At 52.4% G+C, this 18,722-nt stretch overlaps 1 protein-coding gene across 7 annotated transcripts in view; it reads left to right on the top strand.

Annotated features, from left to right (window-relative positions):
• MYO7B (myosin VIIB) overlaps positions 1-18,722 on the top strand; it is a 102,561-nt gene that overhangs the window by 43,336 nt on the left and 40,503 nt on the right. For all 7 annotated transcript variants that reach the window (XM_042954090.1, XM_042954088.1, XM_042954089.1 and 4 more), the window contains 10 exons: positions 1,772-1,893; positions 5,311-5,453; positions 6,138-6,251; positions 7,712-7,865; positions 10,013-10,089; positions 11,217-11,336; positions 11,641-11,783; positions 13,814-14,024; positions 14,713-14,848; positions 16,962-17,125. In XM_042954090.1, coding sequence (XP_042810024.1) covers positions 1,772-1,893; positions 5,311-5,453; positions 6,138-6,251; positions 7,712-7,865; positions 10,013-10,089; positions 11,217-11,336; positions 11,641-11,783; positions 13,814-14,024; positions 14,713-14,848; positions 16,962-17,125 — 1,384 coding nt within the window. The remainder of the gene's footprint in view (positions 1-1,771; positions 1,894-5,310; positions 5,454-6,137; positions 6,252-7,711; positions 7,866-10,012; positions 10,090-11,216; positions 11,337-11,640; positions 11,784-13,813; positions 14,025-14,712; positions 14,849-16,961; positions 17,126-18,722) is intronic.

The raw sequence follows: 18,722 nt of genomic DNA, 5'->3' as shown, positions 1-18,722 counted from the left end.
CTTCTCCTCTTGCCCTCCCCTCCCTCAAGGCCATGAGAAAATCATCCCAGCTCTCCCCTCAGCATCCCATCTCTGCCTTGGAGGTTTGTTTGGGGAGCTGGTGTTTGCGGTGAGCAGCAGAGGTCTGCTGATCAGACTGACTCAGCAGGCAGTGATTGTGACATTTTGATCAAAACTTTTTTTTAATTAATATTTTCAGAGGAAACAATATTTGTCTGAGATTTGTTTCAAAATAGGACAGGGTGGAAAACAAAATTGGCCAGGAGTCGAAGCTGGGAATCGGACTGTGGGAGTTCCTCATGCAAACTGTAAAGTGCAGGAGTCTCCTGGGGAACTTGTGAAAGCCTGGATTCTGAGGGGACCTGGGTGGGCCTGGGAGTCTGCACTTATGATCGGGTGACAAGAAGTGCTTTCATTAGCAAGACACTATTCAGCCCCCACTTTTTTTTTTAAGTTTTTCTTTAATGTTTATTCATTTTTGAGAGAGAGAGAGAGAGCAAGCAGGGGAGGGGCGGAAAGAGAGGGAGACACAGAACTTGAAACAGGCTCCAGGCTTTGAGCTGTCAGCACAGGGCCCGATGAGGGGCTCAAACTCACGAACCACAAGATCATGACCTGAGCTGAAGTCAGACGCTTAACTGACTAAGCGATCCAGGCTCCCCAAGCCTCCATTTGTAATGTTTGACATTTTCCATAATAAAAAGTAATTGATACAAAAGTGATATTCAAGCCTCCATAACAGTAATTAACTATTAACCTGAGTGTGCTATGTGCCAGATTTGAGTATATTTTTAACTTAATTCAACTCCTTAAGAAACTTTTAAAAACAAGTTTTCATATCTCACCATTATGAAATGAATATATATTCACTATGAAAATTTTACAAAATTTCAGAAAAATATTGTTGGAAAAAAATTGCTAGATACTTCTGGAAGAGATGGCTTCCCCTACCCCCTTGGTTACAATTATACTGAAGACAGTGGACATTTGTCACTTTACTGTACCTACTGGCATTGCCCACATTTACTGAAAGCCCCATATAGACTTGGTCCTAGTGTTCTCTAACTGGAGAGACCATAACTAATCGCCCCCACTTTATAGTACTTCTGATTTTCCACAATTGTTCTTTTTTAATTTTTTTTTTTTTTAAGTAATGTCTACACCCAATGTGGGGCTTGAACCTACAACTCCGAGTCACAAGCTCCACTGACTGAGCCAGCCAGGTGTGCCGGATTTTCTGCAATTGTGATGATAAATGAATAATACTTTAGTGAGCAGAGAGCTTTGTGAAGAAAGCTTTTTCTGATTTTAGGATTGCTTTCTTAGGCTCAAGGCAGGGTAATTCTGAAGGTTTTTGATACCTATGCTGCATTGCTTTTCAAAAGGACTGATGCAGTCTCCCATCTGGCCAACATAAACTCACTGCTCACGCAGAGGATATTACAACAAGACATTGTGCCATCTGGTCCCGTTCATTCATCAGTAGTTACTGAGCACTGGGCCGGTGACACTGGAATGAACCAGATACAACCATGCCTGCAAGGAGCTCCCATCCAAGCAGGGCAGAAAAGATGAACTCGCCAATAACCAATACAAAGTAGACAGCTGAGACCCACAGGGCAAATGTGGTGGGATTTGTGCACAGGGGTTTGGGGGGGAGGGCATCTTTGTTCAGACCAGAAAGCAGTCCTGTGGTGGGTCTGCAGAACAGTTGGGGGTACTGAAGAAACTGCTGGTTTATTGACTGATGCCCTGTGTGCCCTCTTCGCAGTGGTGAGTCTGGGGCAGGTAAGACGGAGACCACCAAGCTCATCCTGCAGTTCCTGGCCACTGTCAGCGGCCAGCATTCATGGATTGAACAGCAGGTCCTGGAGGCCAACCCCATTCTGGAAGGTAAGTGGGCACCCTCACAACTGGCCCTCCTCCCCAGACCCTGTAGGCTGGAAGCTTCCTGCCAGGAGGTGTCCATGGGGAAGGACAGGATGGGCCATACCCTTTCCATGACTCAGGTTCCCTCAGGACAGGAAAGACCAGCATGAAGTAGATGGTAGTGTGGGGGCTCCCGGGAAGCCAGAATGGGAAAGACTGATGACCTTGTAAACAAGCTTTCTTTAAGCGTATTTTTCACGGGATTGAAACAAGTATTCCTTTTAAATAAAGACTGTGGGATGAAATCAGTTTGGCAAATGCTGGGTGTGTCCACTTGAGCCACCGAGGAAGCAGTTGCTAAGCCTGTGTCAAGACTGTCTGTAAGGGGTCTATGAGGGGTGACCCTGCAAGATGAAGGGGGAGGTGGCAGGAACAGACAGGAAATGTCACCCAACTGGGATGCCCATAGGACACTCAGGAAAGGGAAGGCAGAATTGGCAGGATGAGGTTCACACGGCACGCAGATCTGCCCAGGTCTTGGCCAGCCTAAGGCGGAGCCCAGAGCAAAGTGCCTATATGAGTGCCCTGCACTGGGCACTGTGCCAGGCCTCAGCGTCCCCTCACTCAGTCTCTGGTGGGGGTTGCCCAGAGATGTGGACCTCAACCCCCCAGTACCCAGCCACGGTCAGTGGGTTCTCTCCTGTTTCTTTGCAACAGAGGGATGTTTTACATACAAAGTTCATCTACAGTTTTATGAGTTTTGACAAACTCAGTCAGAATGTCCATCATAGTCCTGATATGGAATGTTCCTATCACCCCAAAACTTCCCTCATGGCCTCTCTTCCCAACGCCAGTCTTTGGCAACCACCGATTTCTCTTTTCTCCCCTGTAGAGCTAACCCTTGAATAATGACGGTTTGACATGCACAAGTCCGCTGTGGATACATGTGGATTTTTTTTTTTATAAATACAGTACAATGCTATAAATATATTTTCTCTTCCTTATGATTTCAATAACATTTTCTTTTCTCTAGCTTAACTTTATTGTGAGAATACAGTATATAATACATATAACTTACAAAGTATGTGTTCATCGACTGTATTATCGGTAAGGCTTCCAGTCAACAGTAGGCTATCGGTAGTTAAGTTTTGCAGGAGTCAAAAGTCATACATAGATTTTAAACTGCACGGGGAGTCAGCACTTCATCTTTTCCATAAAGTTATATAAATGAGATCAAATGGTTTTCAGCGTTTTGGGGCTGGCTACTTTTTTTTTTTTTTAACTTTTATTTATATTTGAGAGACAGAGCATGAATGGGGGAGGAGCAGAGAGAGAGAGGGAGACACAAAATCCAACGCAGGCTCCAGGTTCTGAGCTGTCAGCACAGAGCCTGATGCGGGGCTCAAACCCACGAACTGTGAGATCATGATGTGAGCCGAAGTTGGATGCTCAACTGACTTGAGTCACCCAGGTGACTCACATCATGGCTAATGATGTAGAGCATCTTTTCATGGGCTTATTTCCTATCTGCGTATCTTCTCTGTATGTGTTCAAATCTTTTGCCCGTTTTTAAATTGTTTCCTTATTAATGAATTGGGAGCTCTCTATATATTCTGGATTCAAACCCCTTATAAGATATGCATTTTGCAGATATTTTGCCCCAGTCTGTAGTCTGTTCCTCCGTTCTGACAGTGTCTTTCAGAGGCCAGATGTTTTAGATTTCGATGAAGTTCCATTTATCTTTGTTTCTCTCCTTGACTATGCTTTCGGTGTTGTGTTTAAGCAATCTTTGCCCAACCCAGAGATTTTCTTCTACATTTTCTTCTAGATGTGGTGCAGTTTTAGGTTTTACATTTAGATCTGTATCTATTTTGTGTTCATTTTCTCTATAGTGCAAGGTCTGAGTCGAGTTTCTGCTTTTTTCTTTTTTTTCCTTCCCTTTCGTTTCTTGTTTTCTTTCATAAGGATATCCAAGAATTTCAGGCCCATTTGCCAAGAAGACTATTCTTTTTCCATTCAGTGGCCTTTGCACCTTTGTCCAAACTCAGTTGATCATACATGTGTGAGTCTGTTTCTGGATTCTCTGTTCTGTTCTATTGCTCTCTCTGACTACTCTTTCACCAATACCACACTGTCTTGAGTTCTGAGCTTAGTCAGTTTTTCAATCAGGTAGCACACATCCTCCAGTGTTGGTGGCCACATTTACTTTTCTATATACATTGTAGAATCAGCTTGCCAATTTCTACCAAAAAGGGCTGACATCAGGTTTTCTCGAAGAGAGATTGGCCACTGGGTTGAACCACACAAAGTAGGTTTCTGAAGCATATTTAGTCCTTATCAGAGCCTCTGCTATCTGTCGGGATTCCTCAAGGGGGAGAGACCAAGGACTCTTTTTCCTTCTTCTCTTGGGACTAATGATGGATGGTGGTATTTTCAAACTGCAACCCAACCCACCAATGAGTCTTGAAATTAGTCTTTTAGGACAAATTATAAATTAAAAAAAAAATTTTAATGTTTATTATTTTGAGAGCGAGAGAGAGAAAGGAGGAGAGGAGAGGAGAGGAGAGGAGAGGAGAGGAGAGACAGAGCACAAGCAGGGGATGGGCAGAGAGAGGGAGGGAGACACAGAATCCGAAGCAGCCTCCAGGCTCCGAGCTGTCAGCACAGAACCTGACTCGGGGCTCAAATTCACAGACCATGAGATCATGACCTGAGCCAAAGTCGGATGCTCAACCAGCTGAGCCACCCAGGCACCCCGGTCTTTTAGGACAAATTAAATAGCATAGAAGAGAAAATACCCCAGTGCACAGCTCTTGATCAGAACCAGTACTGAATATTTTCTTTTAATTACATGTATAGGTGGGGGTGTGTATTCACTGAGACTCATTGCAAAGGGTCTTTCTTATTGTGGGTCATGTCCGAGAAGCTCACAGAAACAGCTCTATAAAAACGCACCTTCAGTCATGCTGCAATCCAAATGCCTTCTGGTGTGACCCCCCATCTGAGCCTTGTCCCTGCCAGCTTGCCCTACCAGCCCCTGCCCTTCAGCCTGAGCAATCTTTCCAAAATGCAAATCTGTTCCCATACTCCCTCAGAAGGTTTCCTGCCTCCCCCATCACCCACAGACTAATTCCAAACATCTTAGCCTGGCATTCAAGGCTCTATGCTACTAACTGGTTCCGTCTGTCTTCCACTGCTTTCCTCTATATTTTATGCTCCAGCCAAATTTCCCGCTCTGTGAGCACACCCCATGCTTACCGACACTTGCACCTTTACTTGCACTTTGTCTTCCCCTCATCACACTCTTGGCTGCCACCACCCTCCAGTGCAATGCTACCCAATCCTTCAACTCTGGGCTTAAGAAGCTTTCCCAGATGATTCCACTAAAAGTAAATTTCCCCCTCTCTGCTCCCATCATGGGCATCACCCTCTGACCTTCAGCCTTCGGAAATGCCAAGACAATCCGAAATGATAACTCAAGCCGCTTTGGGAAGTATATCGACATCCACTTCAATCCTAGCGGGGTCATCGAGGGTGCACGCATCGAGCAGTTTCTCCTGGAGAAGTCCCGGGTCTGCCGGCAGGTGAGGACTCCCTCTGCTGCACTGGTCCTGGGGAACCTCCGCCCACCCCAGGGCTGGGAGTCGGGATGAAGAGGCTTTTATGACAGGTTCCCTTCCATCACTCTCACGCCTCTCCAGGGACACCCCCCTTCCCGCCCCTGCCACAGACCTTCAGAGGTCTTAGTTTGTTGCCACTGTACTTACCCTGAGATGGGCCAAGGACCCCTAGAATTGGGTAATGATGGTCCTTTCCCAGTATTCAAGAAGAAGAAATCATAGGATTTTCTGTTTTGAATTTTCCATCCACATCATGTTCTACATTGTTTGGTGCTTACTACTTACCTCTCCTAGAATTAATTCTAAGGCCAGGCCAGTCCTGAGCTAAGGATCTGGATCCTGGCATCACTCCCTGGCTTGCAACTTAGGAAAGCTGACCTCGGGGCTGGGAGGAGCAGTGGAGATGCAGGAAAGCCCCTGGAAGCCAGGAGTTTGTGAAGAGTGGCCTTTAGCCCAGGGCTGTGGGCAAGGGCTGACCTTGGAAGCCCAAGATGGGGACATCTGCCAAACCCAACGTCCCTCAGGTCAATGCCGGAGCCACATCTGGTTGACAGACCTTGGAGCAGAAGCTGGGACAGGGCTGGAGGCGGCTGGGTGGCCTGGGGGTGGGGGATGCTTACAGGCTCTCTGGACCACCTTCCCCACCAGGCCCCCGAGGAGCGGAACTACCACATCTTCTACTGCATGCTCCAGGGGATGAGCGCTGAGGAGAAGCAGCTGCTGAGCCTGGGGACGCCCTCCGAGTACCACTACCTGACGATGGTGAGGCCCACCCCCCTCTCACCCCGCCCCTGCCCTCCCTGCCCACCTCTCCCTCCCTAAACCTGACAGCACTGCCCCACCCAGCCTCCCAAGAGCAAAAGCAAGAAGAAGTAGGAAGGCTGGTTCCTGCTACACCTGGGGTTTGCAGCCACAGAAAAGCCCTGCGGCGGGGATTGAGGGCTCCCTTTATCCATCCTCCACTCCAGCCTTCTGTTTTTGTGACTGTCAAGGCCTTCCTTTTGCTCGTGTGTTTCCTCATTTTCTGTTGAACTCCTAGTCCCTCTCCACGAACCTCAGCTCTCTCTGGTTCCAGCGGTCAGAGGCCCTGGTGGTGACAGAGAGTCGTAGCCGCACCTCTCCTTCCTCGATTTCATCCACCCATTTCCAGTCGTCCATCCTTGTAGGTGCCTGAGAACTTGAACTCCAGCAAAGCAGGGAGTTGCTCTTGCTTTGGGCTGCACCCCCACGCCTGGAACAGTGCGGCGCATGCGGCCATCCGGCCCGTTTGTTGAGAAGGGGATGGCAGAGTTCTGCCTCTTGAATCTCCTCTGCCTAGCCCCTCTCTCCTACGTTCACTGCCTGAAGGCCTTCCTCATTTCTTTCCCAGATCACGGTGGTAGTTTCCTCCAGCATCCTCCCGTCACCAGACTTGACCTCTAATCTATCATCCTTTCTGCAGACCTTCCTTCCACGGTGCAAGTCTGACAGATCCTGTCTCTGACTGCCATTCTGCAGGGGCCTCCCTGTGGCTCCTTGGCGTGGTTTCCAAGCACCTCCAGATCCCCATCATCCCTCCACTTCTCCCCATATGACCCCCGCTTCCTTGCCAGCCCCGCCGCTGCCTCCGCAGCCTAGCTCCGGCTATTCTCTGCCTACACTGCCCTCTCCCTGTGGTGTTATGAAGTACAGCGTGTGCTTTCGCCAGGAAGCTTTTCCCCACTTCCCCATAGGGTTGTCTTAGCCCTCTTTGGTCTCAGCAGCACCTGTAACAGCGTATGACACCATCATTTGCTTCCTGCCTCCCTTATTGGATGCACGGCGTCCCACACAGGGCTAGGCCTCTCCATTTGTGAATTCCCACCAAGTAGCACAGGGCCTGGTACATGGGGAGCTTTGGAAGGTGTTTGTTAAAGCATTGAACTCGCAGGATTCCCCAGGGATGGGTGACAAGTAGGGACTCAAAGAAGATCAACGGTTTGGCTGAGGCCACACAGCTTCCAACTGCCATTGCTGGCTGCTGTGTCTATGTTACCATGATTCTGCCTCTGGAAATAATTCTGTGTATTTTCTGAGCTGGAGCCTCTCCAGCTGGCCTCTCAGAGTCCACCTAGAGCCTGTGAAGTGTCACTTCTTAGGGGCCTTTGGCTGAGTCCCTGACACATCTCTGCCTTACTAGCCCTGTGATGGAGGAGGTGGGGTGTGGGGTGGCCCCCAGAATGTTGAGGTGCCCAATCTTACAGGGAAACTGCACCTCCTGTGAGGGTCTCAACGACGCCAAGGACTATGCCCACGTGCGCTCTGCCATGAAGATTCTCATGTTCTCTGACTCGGAGAACTGGGACCTCAGCAAGCTGCTGGCAGCCATTCTCCACCTGGGCAACGTGGAGTTCATGGGTAATGCTGTGTCCGCTCAAACTGTACCCCCTGGGGAGGAAGACTGGAGGGACTGGAACAGGAGGAGGAAGAAGTCTCTGGGAGTTCTCACATAGTCTAACCCTGTCCTGGGAAAATGCATTGAAAATTGTAGCTATGATTTTGGAGGTCTCACGGTGTGACAGGGAAGATGTCAAAGCTTAGGGCCCCCTGAAGATGAAAACTCTGATCAGTCCCCCAGTTTTAGCTGGGACCCTACAGGGCTACCCCCTGAGGATAAGGGTGAACCAGAGTAAACAGAGTCATGCATGAATGTACAAGTCCATTTGTAGGCATCTGGGTGGTCTGGGCATTAGGGTGACCTGGCCCGTTAGTGCCTCCAAGCATCTGATGGATCCTTCCTTCTCGGGAGGAAACTGGCACCAATTTTGATTACAAATTATTACTTTAAACAATTTTTCAAACACAGCATCTCACATGCAGCTGGGGATAGATAGGAGTGAGGAAACAAGATATTGTGAGTGAGAATCAGCAGAGATAACAGACAATAGAAATAGAGCCACAAAGACTTCAGATGTTTGGGGTTATTGGACACAAACCATAAAGCAGCTATGCTTGCTATGTTCAAGAAAAGAAAAAGCCAAGCTTGAAAATTTAGACACGAAACTGGAAATAGAAAATGTGACATTATATATTTTAAAAGGAACTTTGTAGAAATTGTAAAATTAAAAAAAAAAAGACCAAAATGCAGAACTCAATGGATGGTTTTAACAGCCAGTTTTATATACATGGAGAGGGAGTGTGTGAGCTAGAGGAGAAGCTGGAACACAGCATGGAGATACAGAAGGATGGAAAATATATAAGAGAGAGTAGGAGATGTGAAGGACACAGTGAGAAGTTATAGCACACCTTTAATTGGTGTACTAAAGGAAAAGAGAGAAAGAATGGGGCAGAGGCAACATTGGAAGGAACTATGGTTGGTTCTAGAATTCATGAAGGACACCAATTCACAGAACAGTGAGGAAAGGACAGACTTTTCAATAAACTGTTTGATGTCCATGTGGAAAACATGAACTTGGACCCCTCTCTCACACCATATAAGGAAATCTACTCCAGGAGAGTTGTTGTTCTGCCCGTGTGATCTATCTACCACACTGGCACTTCTGCTGGTGACAGGTGGGTGCTGACACACACACAGGGGGCATCTGGACCTGGAAGAGTATTACAAATGTGGTGTCGAGGACATGGGACCAGGCACAAAAGAATGCAGGTCTTATAGATCAGACGTTCGATTAGATCACACTTAACAAAATTTAAACACAGGTGAGATTAAATGCTGTTAAGGACTCATATTTAGGTAGTAAAAGGATAATGGAAAGCAAGGAAGTGGTTTCCATTAGTGAGTGGGGAGGAACGTGGTCTTAGCAAGAAAGGACCATGAGAGCTTCGGATGTTGTCCAGGCTTTGTATCTTGGCAGTAGTAGTGGATACACAGTGTTGACTTAATCATTATTTATTATAACACGCCTTGGGGTTCTATACACTTTTTTATGTGAATGCTTTATTTTATAATTTTTTCAAGTTTAAAAAAGAGAAAATATATACATACAGAAACGACACTTCCTCCCCCCCCCACCCCCAGCAGCCCTGACGTGGAGGTTGCCTCAGAGAAGGGGATTGAGGCTAGGAGGGGCCGGTCAGGAAACCTCTGCAAGGGGACTGGACCTGGCTTTTATAGTGACGCTCTGTGGATGTCCGCTTATTTGACTGAATGAATAAATGATGTCTGGATCTCCATGGACAGCAGAGTGGATTGAAGGGGGCTGATGGCTCATCTTTCTCTTTAGTAGACCCCATCCTGCCCACACCAGCACCAGCCTTCTCCCTCCAAATAAGCCCTCTTTTCTTCAAACTTCACTTTGACCCAGAGCTACGACCTCACTGAGTGGAGGGGGAAGTAGTCTGTTACACTCCTTCACAGCTAAGGGGCTGGTAATCACCAGGGACATTGGCTCCCACAGAGAGGGCCTGGGAGAGGTGGTGCCCCACATCCAGGAACGGTTGCCCCTAATAGGTGGATCTGTGGCTGCCCAGGCCAGGCCCTACTGGGACCCCTGATCCATCACTTCGGCTGCCTTGCCAATCCGGGTTACTGCTTCTCTCCACAGCCGCAGTCTTCGAGAACCTGGACTCCTCTGATGTGATGGAGACGCCTGCCTTTCCCATCGTGCTGAAGTTGCTGGAGGTAGGCTCGCCATTGTGTCTGCCAGCTTCCATTTCTGTGAGGGGCCCCAGGGGTCTGGGCTCACAGCCACCTGACTCCTGATTGTCATAACCCTCCCCAGGCTCCCACTCCTTCCCCCCAACTCCTCTCCCAGACTCTCAGCTCAACCCCTGAACCCATCTGGCTCTGCAGACACTGGGGGTGGGAAGCAGTGTGAGCTAATCTTTAACAAAATGATCAGTCCAGCTATAACACACGTCTCTTCCCTCTTCCCCATGTACCCCCTGCTCTTCAGGGGCCTTCACTCAGGATCCTCACTACCCACCCCACCCAGTCCCCAAGCTCCCCCAACACGGCCACATGGCCCAGTGCCCTTACACTGGACCTTCCCTGCCTGCCTCAATAAGCCCCTGCCTTCCGGAGTTGTGCTATTCTGGGAAAGTGGAGCCTCGCTTGGAGGAAGGATGGCAGGCCCTGGCTGGAGACACATCTCTGCCCTGGGAACATTATAATTTCCTCCATGTCACACCCTGTTGACAGTTCTGGTGGGAAATTAATAGAATTGAAGCAAGCAAACAAACAAAGCAATCACATTTTGCTGCTAATATTCTTAATTTGTTCAGGGTTCTTAGAAACTTTGGGTTCTTGCTGGCTCAGTCTTCCCTGCATGGTGAGAGGACTGGCCCATCCAGAATCCTCCTGTTCCCTTAGGCCTTCAGCCCCCAGGCAGGAATGGCTTCAGTTGGGGTCCATCCAGATGCCAGTCACCTGGCCTCAGAACTCTCCCCGCCCACTGTTCTCCAAGGTCTGCTTATGGCACCAGCCTCTTCCCCGGCCCCCAGGAGACCAGCACACAGCTGGTAATCCAAGCAGCCAGCAAGCCCAGGACCCATCCAGGTTGTGTATCCTTCCGGAACACTCTAACACCCCAGTGCTCAGACTGATGCTGGGCCTGGGCCTGCCCAGGGACCCTGACTCTGGTCTCCATCTGGCCCAGCCCTCTTGCACAGCCCCATAGGCATCTCCCACCGTCAAGCCTTGGGCCTAGGGTGTTTGGTCATGGGAGAAAACAAGACTAGGTAGGTCAGAGCCAAGGAGCCAGGCCCCGCCACATCAGCCATGATGCCAGGCCTCACCTGCCTTTCCAGGTGAAGTGGCAGGCACTCCGGGACTGTCTGATCAAGCATTCCATCGTCATCCGAGGGGAGTTTGTCACCAGGCCCCTGAACATCACCCAGGCTGCAGACCGGAGGGACGCCTTTGTCAAGGTACAGAGCTGTGGGAGAAGGGGCCCCCGTGTCTGTGTGTTGAACAAGGCTCCTTGCCCTGCTGGTAGAGAACAGGAAAGAGTGGCAATGGCTGGGCTGGTCCTGACTGCCAGTCACCTGCCAGGTGACTGTGGGCTTTCTAGCCTCTTTGGGCTTCGGGTTCTTGCCTATAAGTAGGGATAACACCCCTCAGCAGGTCCAGGATATCCAGTGTGGGTGCAGCCTTTGCCGGTGAACTTAGAGATAAGAGCCAGCCTTCCTCTTATGCTTCAAAGCCTGTGGGCTTTCCCCCATGTCTCCTCAGGGCATTTACGGGCACCTCTTCCTGTGGATTGTCAAGAAAATCAATGCTGCAATTTTCACTCCACCTGCCCAGGACCCCAAAAATGTGCGAAGGGCCATCGGCCTCCTGGACATATTTGGTTTTGAAAATTTCCAGAATAATAGGTATGAAGTTCTCAGTTCGCCTGCTTTCAGAGAATGGGAGATCGGCTTGGGTCCTGTCTAGCTGAGCAAGCTGGAGGGTAACCCTTCCTCCCCCATGGGACTGCTCTGCAGGCCCGGATGTGTCTGCAGTGAGATGGTCTGTGTGCCTCCCCCTGACTCCCCCTGCACATCTAGAGAAGACCACATAGCTAAAGGCCTCCCCAAGAGTCGGGCTGCTGCCCAGCATCTGTCACCCCTCTTGAGCCATCTGCTCTCCTAATGAACTGAAGTGAATTATCACGTGAGGCAGGGGTGAACATGGAAATTGCTAGCCCTGATCCAACTGCTTCGTTGGTGGGATACCCTACTAGTAACGGGGAAAGGAAGGTAGGAGATTTGTGACCATCCCTGACTTTTGAGTTTGGCAAGGGTCAGGCAAGGCAGGACACCTCTGGCCCTGTGTCCCAGTGTCCCAGCAGCCCAGACTGGAGGCCCACGAGCTGGAGGCAAGAGGCAGGTCAGAAAAGCGATGCCTAGCTGGGACTGTGATGAGGACCGGGGAAGGGGGCGACAGGGCGCTGAAGGGAGTCAGGCAGCGGAGTCAAATAAGGACAAGTGATGCCCTGGGGCGCTGTTGAGTGGCAGGAGGATGTCCGAGGAGGAAAATTAGGACAAGCAAGCAGGAGCATGCTGGGATTGCTGCCTCCCGGACCAGCGGGGCGGGCAGGGCACAGGCCTGCTCAGTGCGCTGGGGGGATGGGCAGGGCTGGCTAAGCCCAGGGCAATGGCAGCTCTCAGGCACAGGAAAGTCAGGTGTGATTCAGATAATCGGGTTTTGTCCCTAGGAGCGACAGCTGAGCCGACCAAGCACCTTGGCTGCCTTAGAGGTGGTTGTGGGGGATCCGGTCATTTATGCAGGGGCCCCTCCCTGAGGGAGCCCTGAGCTGGGTCTGTGACAGGGCACCAGTCCCTTCCTGTAGGTGGCCACTGAGTGCTCTCCAGGCTGCATGCTGGGAGTGGGGCACACGGTGGATCTGTCCCCTCACCTCCCGGGTTAACAGACGTTGAACAACCAGTCTCAGGAATGGTGAGGTTTTGCATAAGTGGGCAACCCATCCGGAGGAAGAAAGGCCCAAGGGATGAACACAATGAGCTGGGTAATGAGGAAGGAGAGGAGGGAGGCAGCAAACATGTGACCACTCAGGCCGGGGAGAAGTGGGTGCCTTCACAGCACCGCAGGAAGGAGCCCGCAGCGACCCAGGCCACTCTCAGAGACGCAGCAAGGCTTTGCACTGTTCTATGTGCACTGTTCACTGTGGGGATCTGAAAAGAGGGGATTGGAAGCAGGGGGACAGCGGGGCTGCTGGCCAGAGAGCCCGCCACATAGTGTGTGAGATGGGGATGTGGGGAGAGCCCGCAGGAGGCCGCGGCTGTGCTCTGGATGGTGAGTGAGGGGCCTGGGCCCCGGCTGCAGTGTGGGAACAAAGTCAGCAGAGCAGGGTGCTGTGTTGGAGTGAGGGGGCCCGACTCTGGCAGACAGTTGGAACTGGGAAGGGAGGAGACAGAGGTGTCAGGTGTGACTCCTTGGTTTGTGAGTCCGGTGGGGGGGGGGGGTGGGGGGGGGGGGGGGGGGGGAGTGGGGGGGGTGATGATTGGAGGCGCCGACCTGAGATGGGAAGCCGGGAGGAAGAATAGCTGGAAGCCGGAGCGGGAGTAAGGATTCTTGCTGATGCAGAGGAGCCCGGCCCTAGGCCCTCAATACTGGGGCCTTGTGCCCCTCGGGGTGGGGCTGCTACGGGTCACGTGGTCCCCCAAGGCTCGGCTCTTGACCAAGGTCTCTAGGTCTGTTTGCCAGGGGCTGGAGCGGGTGATGGTGGCGGAGACGAGAGAAGGGGGAGGGTAGAGACTGCGTGTACGTGTGTATGGGGATGAGCACCCGCAGGCTATGCGGAAGGCTGGGTGCAAGCGGCCGGCAGCTCCGCGGGTCCTGCCGGCGACGACAGGGACAGGCTGACCGGGCCCCTCCTGCGGGGGCGGCGCTCCCTCCACAGCTTCGAGCAGCTCTGCATCAATTTTGCCAATGAGCACCTGCAGCAGTTCTTTGTGCATCATGTGTTCACCGTGGAGCAGGAGGAGTACCTCTCGGAGGGCATCGCCTGGGACTACATCCAGTACAGTGACAATCGCCCCACCCTGGACCTGCTGGCCCTCAAGCCCATGAGCATCATCTCCCTCCTGGACGAAGAGAGCCACTTCCCGCAGGTGTGTCCCTGAGCCCACCCACCCTCGGGTGGAGAGCCCCAATCACAGGTCTCACCCTTGAGGTGGGGAAACTCTCCTGGGTCCCCTGGGTTGCAGAAACCTCTGTCAGGCATTAGCAGACCAGCCCCAACCCGGGCAACCTCCTCTCCTGCGAGTTTCACCTCCTACAGGAAGGCCTCCTGACTCCAGCCTCGCTCCCACTCCCCAGCAGCATGACATCGCAGTCACTGTTTATTCACATCCAAGAACTCACCCTAAGAGGGGCTTCCTAAGCACTCGTGGGCCTAGAGCTGCAGAGGGTACAAGAGATGGAAATGCTTGCCTTCTCGCCCTCAAGGTGCTCTGCCTGTCCTAGGAAAGTCCCTAGACTTTCAAAGCAATCTGAGTCCAGAGAAGGGTGAAGCCAGGGCCAGGTACCTGGACAACGGTAGGGAAGGGTGGAGCCGGAGAGCCAGCCGTGGAGGTCAGCAGACCCGGTCTCTGCTCCCAGCTCAGCCCTCATTTATAGAGACTAGTCACCAACCCCTGAGTGGCAGTTTCCCGTCTGTTAGAAGGGTCCTCAGTCATTCTGAGCTGAGCTGTTCTGCCCCTGTGAGGAAGCCCCGAAGCCCTGTGGCTGTGCCAGCTGACCTCCCGTGCATGGCTGGACTCTGGGACGTCAGCCCACAGGGCGTGTGCCTTCTTCCAGGGGACAGATACCACCATGCTGCAAAAACTGAACAGTGTCCATGCCAACAACAAGGCTTACCTGCAGCCCAAGAATATCCACGACGCCAGATTTGGCATTGCGCACTTTGCCGGTGAGGTGTACTACCAGACAGAAGGTAGGCGCAGCTCCTGTCCACTTCCCTTCCCTTCCAGATCTGGACCATTCCAGGGGGGCTGTGGGAAGGAGGCTGAGAGGACAAGGTCATTTTGCAGAGCTGGCAATGGGACAAAGGGAATGGAATGGACATGGTTTGTTGGCACCACTCATACTGGATGAGGGCCACCTAATAGGCTCATGTTAACTTAATCACCTCTGTAAAGGCCCCATCTCTACATATGGTCACATTCTGAGGTCCTGGGGTTAGGGCTGCAATGTGTGGATGGGGGCTAGGGGCAGACGATGCAACTCAGCCCATAACACCGCCCCTCCTTAATTTATGGATTCTCAGTCTTCAGGCTGGAGGTGGCCCTGGTCCTAGCAGGACCTTCCAGAACCCCAGAGCAGGGCTGGTAGAGGGGCTGGGGGCTCCAGGCCCTCAGGTCTGCCTTAGCAACCACAGACATGCTTGGTTCCTAAACCTCTTCTGTCAGGGGCGCCTGGGCAGCTCAGCTGGTTAAGTGTCTGACTTCAGCTCAGGTCATGATCTCACTGTTCATGAGTTCGAGCCCCCCATTGGGCTCTGTGCTGACAGCTCAGAGCCTGGAGCCTGCTTTGGATTCTGTGTCTCCCTCTCTCTGCTCCTCCCCCACTCATGCTCTGTCTCTCAAAAATAAATAAACATTAAAAAAACAAATCTAAACCTCTTCTGTCAGAGCGCACACACAGGTTCATGCACACTCTGCCTAAAGGCACACATTCACCCCCAAGACCTGTGCAATTTAAACTCCTAATGAGGAGGGAAATGTGCCCTCAGGACCTCCTAATCAGTAAGCCATGCCCCATCCTTGGAGCCAGTAAGACACAGCAGTCTGAATTCCTTTCCCTCTTCCATTTTGGGCTCTCAGGAAGAGCAGGGGCTTGGAAGCAGCCAGACTGGCCAGGTGGGGCAGGTGGACGCACAGATCCTCCCGGCGCTGTGTCAGGGCTCTGGGGCGAGGGCAGGAGAGGCCCCTGCAGACTGCAAGCTCCCTGGATGTTACCAGGCTGCCAGATTTTCAGGACTTATCGGTGGGGGCAGGAGGCTTCTTCACAATCTCCTTCTCCTGCTTTCCTTTTCTAGCTCCTTTATATGAATAAGTAGCTGCCTGAATCAGATTTGCCCAAGGTCACCCGGAACTTCAGTGGGCCAGAGCCCCGAGGGGAGCCCTCAGACATTTCACTGCAGGGAAATCTAGACTGTACCCTGAAGGGACATATGGTCCCCGGTGGCTGCTGGTCAGCTCCAGAGTACACCTGGCAGTTACAGTGACGGCGAGGGCTGGGGGTGTTGAGGGAACGGGATCACCAATCACTCCTGTCCCACTCCTGTGGTGCACCCAGCAGAGGGGGCGGGGTGGTGAAGGAAAGGGAAAGTCCTCGACCCACCCTTGAACTGAGCAGTAGAGCCCATGAGAAAGGTCACACAGAGGCCAGGGGAGCCCTGAGGAGGGCCCTGGGGAGCCTCCTGGAATAGACCATGCTTGAGCCGGTCTTGAAGCATGAGCCAGAGCTGGCGTGGGTGCCTGAGGAATGAAGAGTGTCCAGGAGTGGCCAGCAGGGGCTGGAGGTGTGGGAGGGCTGGGGCCTCTGAGGGTAACTCTGTGCCAGTGGGGTACAGGGCCACAGGGGCCCCGGGGGACGAGGAAGGAGGAGACGAGGAAGGCATGCTGTGGTGACAGGACAGCAGAGGAAGTATTTGGGCAGGCAGCACTGGGCAGGACAGTCTGGGCCACGAGCCAGGAAGGGTGGGACAGCGGGCAGAGTGGTGGGCTGTGATCAGAGGGATGGTTCGGGCAGAAGGACTGGCAGTGGATTCGATAGGAGTTGTGGAGGGGATGGCGGGTGTGGGGGTCAGAGGGTTTAGAGGTGGGTGTGACACACTGGGCAGAGATGAGTGCAGGCCTGGGTACAGGGGGGCCCTGCTGGCCAGACAGGGAGGTCAAGGGAGGGATGGAGAGGGCGGCTTCGGCAGGGACTCCTTCAGGCCTCCTGGTGTGACCAGAGTCCCCACACTGCTGCCCTCCCCTTCCCCTGTGGGTCTGTGGTGATGGCTGAACTGGGCTGGCGAGTGGGCTCTGCTTCCCCCACAGGCTTCCTGGAAAAGAATCGAGACGTGCTGAGCACAGATATCCTCACCCTGGTCTATTCCTCCGAGAACAAGTTCCTGAAGGAGATATTCAAGCTGGAGTCGGCGGGGACCAAGATGGGCCATGGGACCATCATCCAGGCAAAGGCAGGGAGCCAGCTCTTCAAGGTGGTCTCCCGTGGGTGGCCCTGCCAGTGCCTCCTGGGTCTCTCAGCCCTTAGGGCCTCAGGGGTCAGACAGGCACACACAGGGAAGACCTATCACCTGGGTGTCAGTTGCTCAGTCAGGGCCCAGAAGTGAGCGAAAATCAGGAGTGAGGGGTTGCTGTGTGGGCAGTGGTAAGGGGACAGGTTCACATTGACAGGCCTGCTTCTGAGTGTGTGGTGGTCTGGTGGAGGCACATCTGCTGGTGTTAATATTATGTTTCTAGATTGGTCTCTATGTATATGTTGGGTATGTGCATGGTGTATGTATTGTGTGGTGTGTGTGCATGCCATATGCGTTTTGTGTGGTGTCTCTGGGGCGTATGTGTGGTGGGTGTGGTGTGTGTGGTTATTTGGTATATGTGCGTGTGGTGTGGGGTGTGTGGAGTGCGTTTTGTGTGATGTATGTGGGGTGCGGTGTGTGTATGGTATGTATGTGGTGTGTGTGTGTGGTGTGGGGTGTGTGGTGTGGCAGGGGCAGCACTACGGGCCACCGGCCAGGGAGGTGGGCAACAGGGAGCCCTCAGTGCTCCCCAGGGCAGCCTAGGATATCCTGGCAGGGTGAGGGTCTGCCTACCCACTCCCTGCCACATCTCCACCCCTCAAGAGTGACTGTTCCAGAAAAGGCCCATGAATCGTCTAATGAGGAACTCCCCCACCAAGGGGCAGGGAGATGGGCCCAGGAGTGGCTCGGGAACTTGGGGTGTAGGCAGAGGAACCTGCCCCCTGTGCCTTGCATTCCGTTCTGGCCACACTGAGGTGCCCTTGACCTCTCATCATATCATGCCCCACCCTACCCTCTGTAGGCGGCCTCTCCTGAGACCTCAGAGCCCAGGAAGGCACCAAGGAGCCCTGAGGTGGTGCAGGACTTGCCCATGTCCGGAACCAGCTGGGACCAGCCCATACCTTCTGCATCACTGAGTTAGGCTACACTCTCCACAGCAAGGCCAGAGTATAGGCTTGTCCCGGCCACCGTGGGGCCCCTGGAGCATGTCAGGAGGACATGGGGGGGAATGCACATTATTTCACCAACCTGGACAACAGGAAAATGCTGCCCATTGTTCCTGTAAGGTGCCAGTGTGGCTTTCTTGTCTCAAAAGTGTTGCCACGTGTCTCCAATTGCTGCCATTTGGCAGTACCTGCCTTCGTTCAGTTGCATTTGACTCGGAGAGGGTTTGATCAGGGAGCATTGCACAAAAGATCAGGCATTGCACAAAACACACACTAGGGCTTGTTTTCTCCTGCATCCATAGTTTCAATACATTTGTTTTAAAACTATATACCTTTACTACAATGCTTACAATGTGCAGTATAAAACATGTTTTAAAAACAAAACCGACACAAGAACTGAAAATGTGGAAGGGTGAGGTAAAAAGGGAGTGTTGTCAGGTCTCACATGGTTTCTCACGCTGGTGCATGATCCTGTACACCCCACCTGGGGGACCCCACCTCTAGGCAGGACGCCTGGCCCTGTCTTGCTCACCAGAACCTATGGTGGGCCAGTAAGGGAGGGGCTGAGTGAACACAGCCCTGCCTATCTGTGGGATGTTGGCAGGAGCCCT

The sequence above is a fragment of the Panthera leo genome, chromosome C1 (assembly GCF_018350215.1).
Source record: "Panthera leo isolate Ple1 chromosome C1, P.leo_Ple1_pat1.1, whole genome shotgun sequence".
In the NCBI taxonomy this organism is placed as follows: domain Eukaryota; kingdom Metazoa; phylum Chordata; class Mammalia; order Carnivora; family Felidae; genus Panthera; species Panthera leo.
Note: the sequence above shows the minus strand (reverse complement) of the source record. Positions and strands in the feature narration are given on the sequence as shown.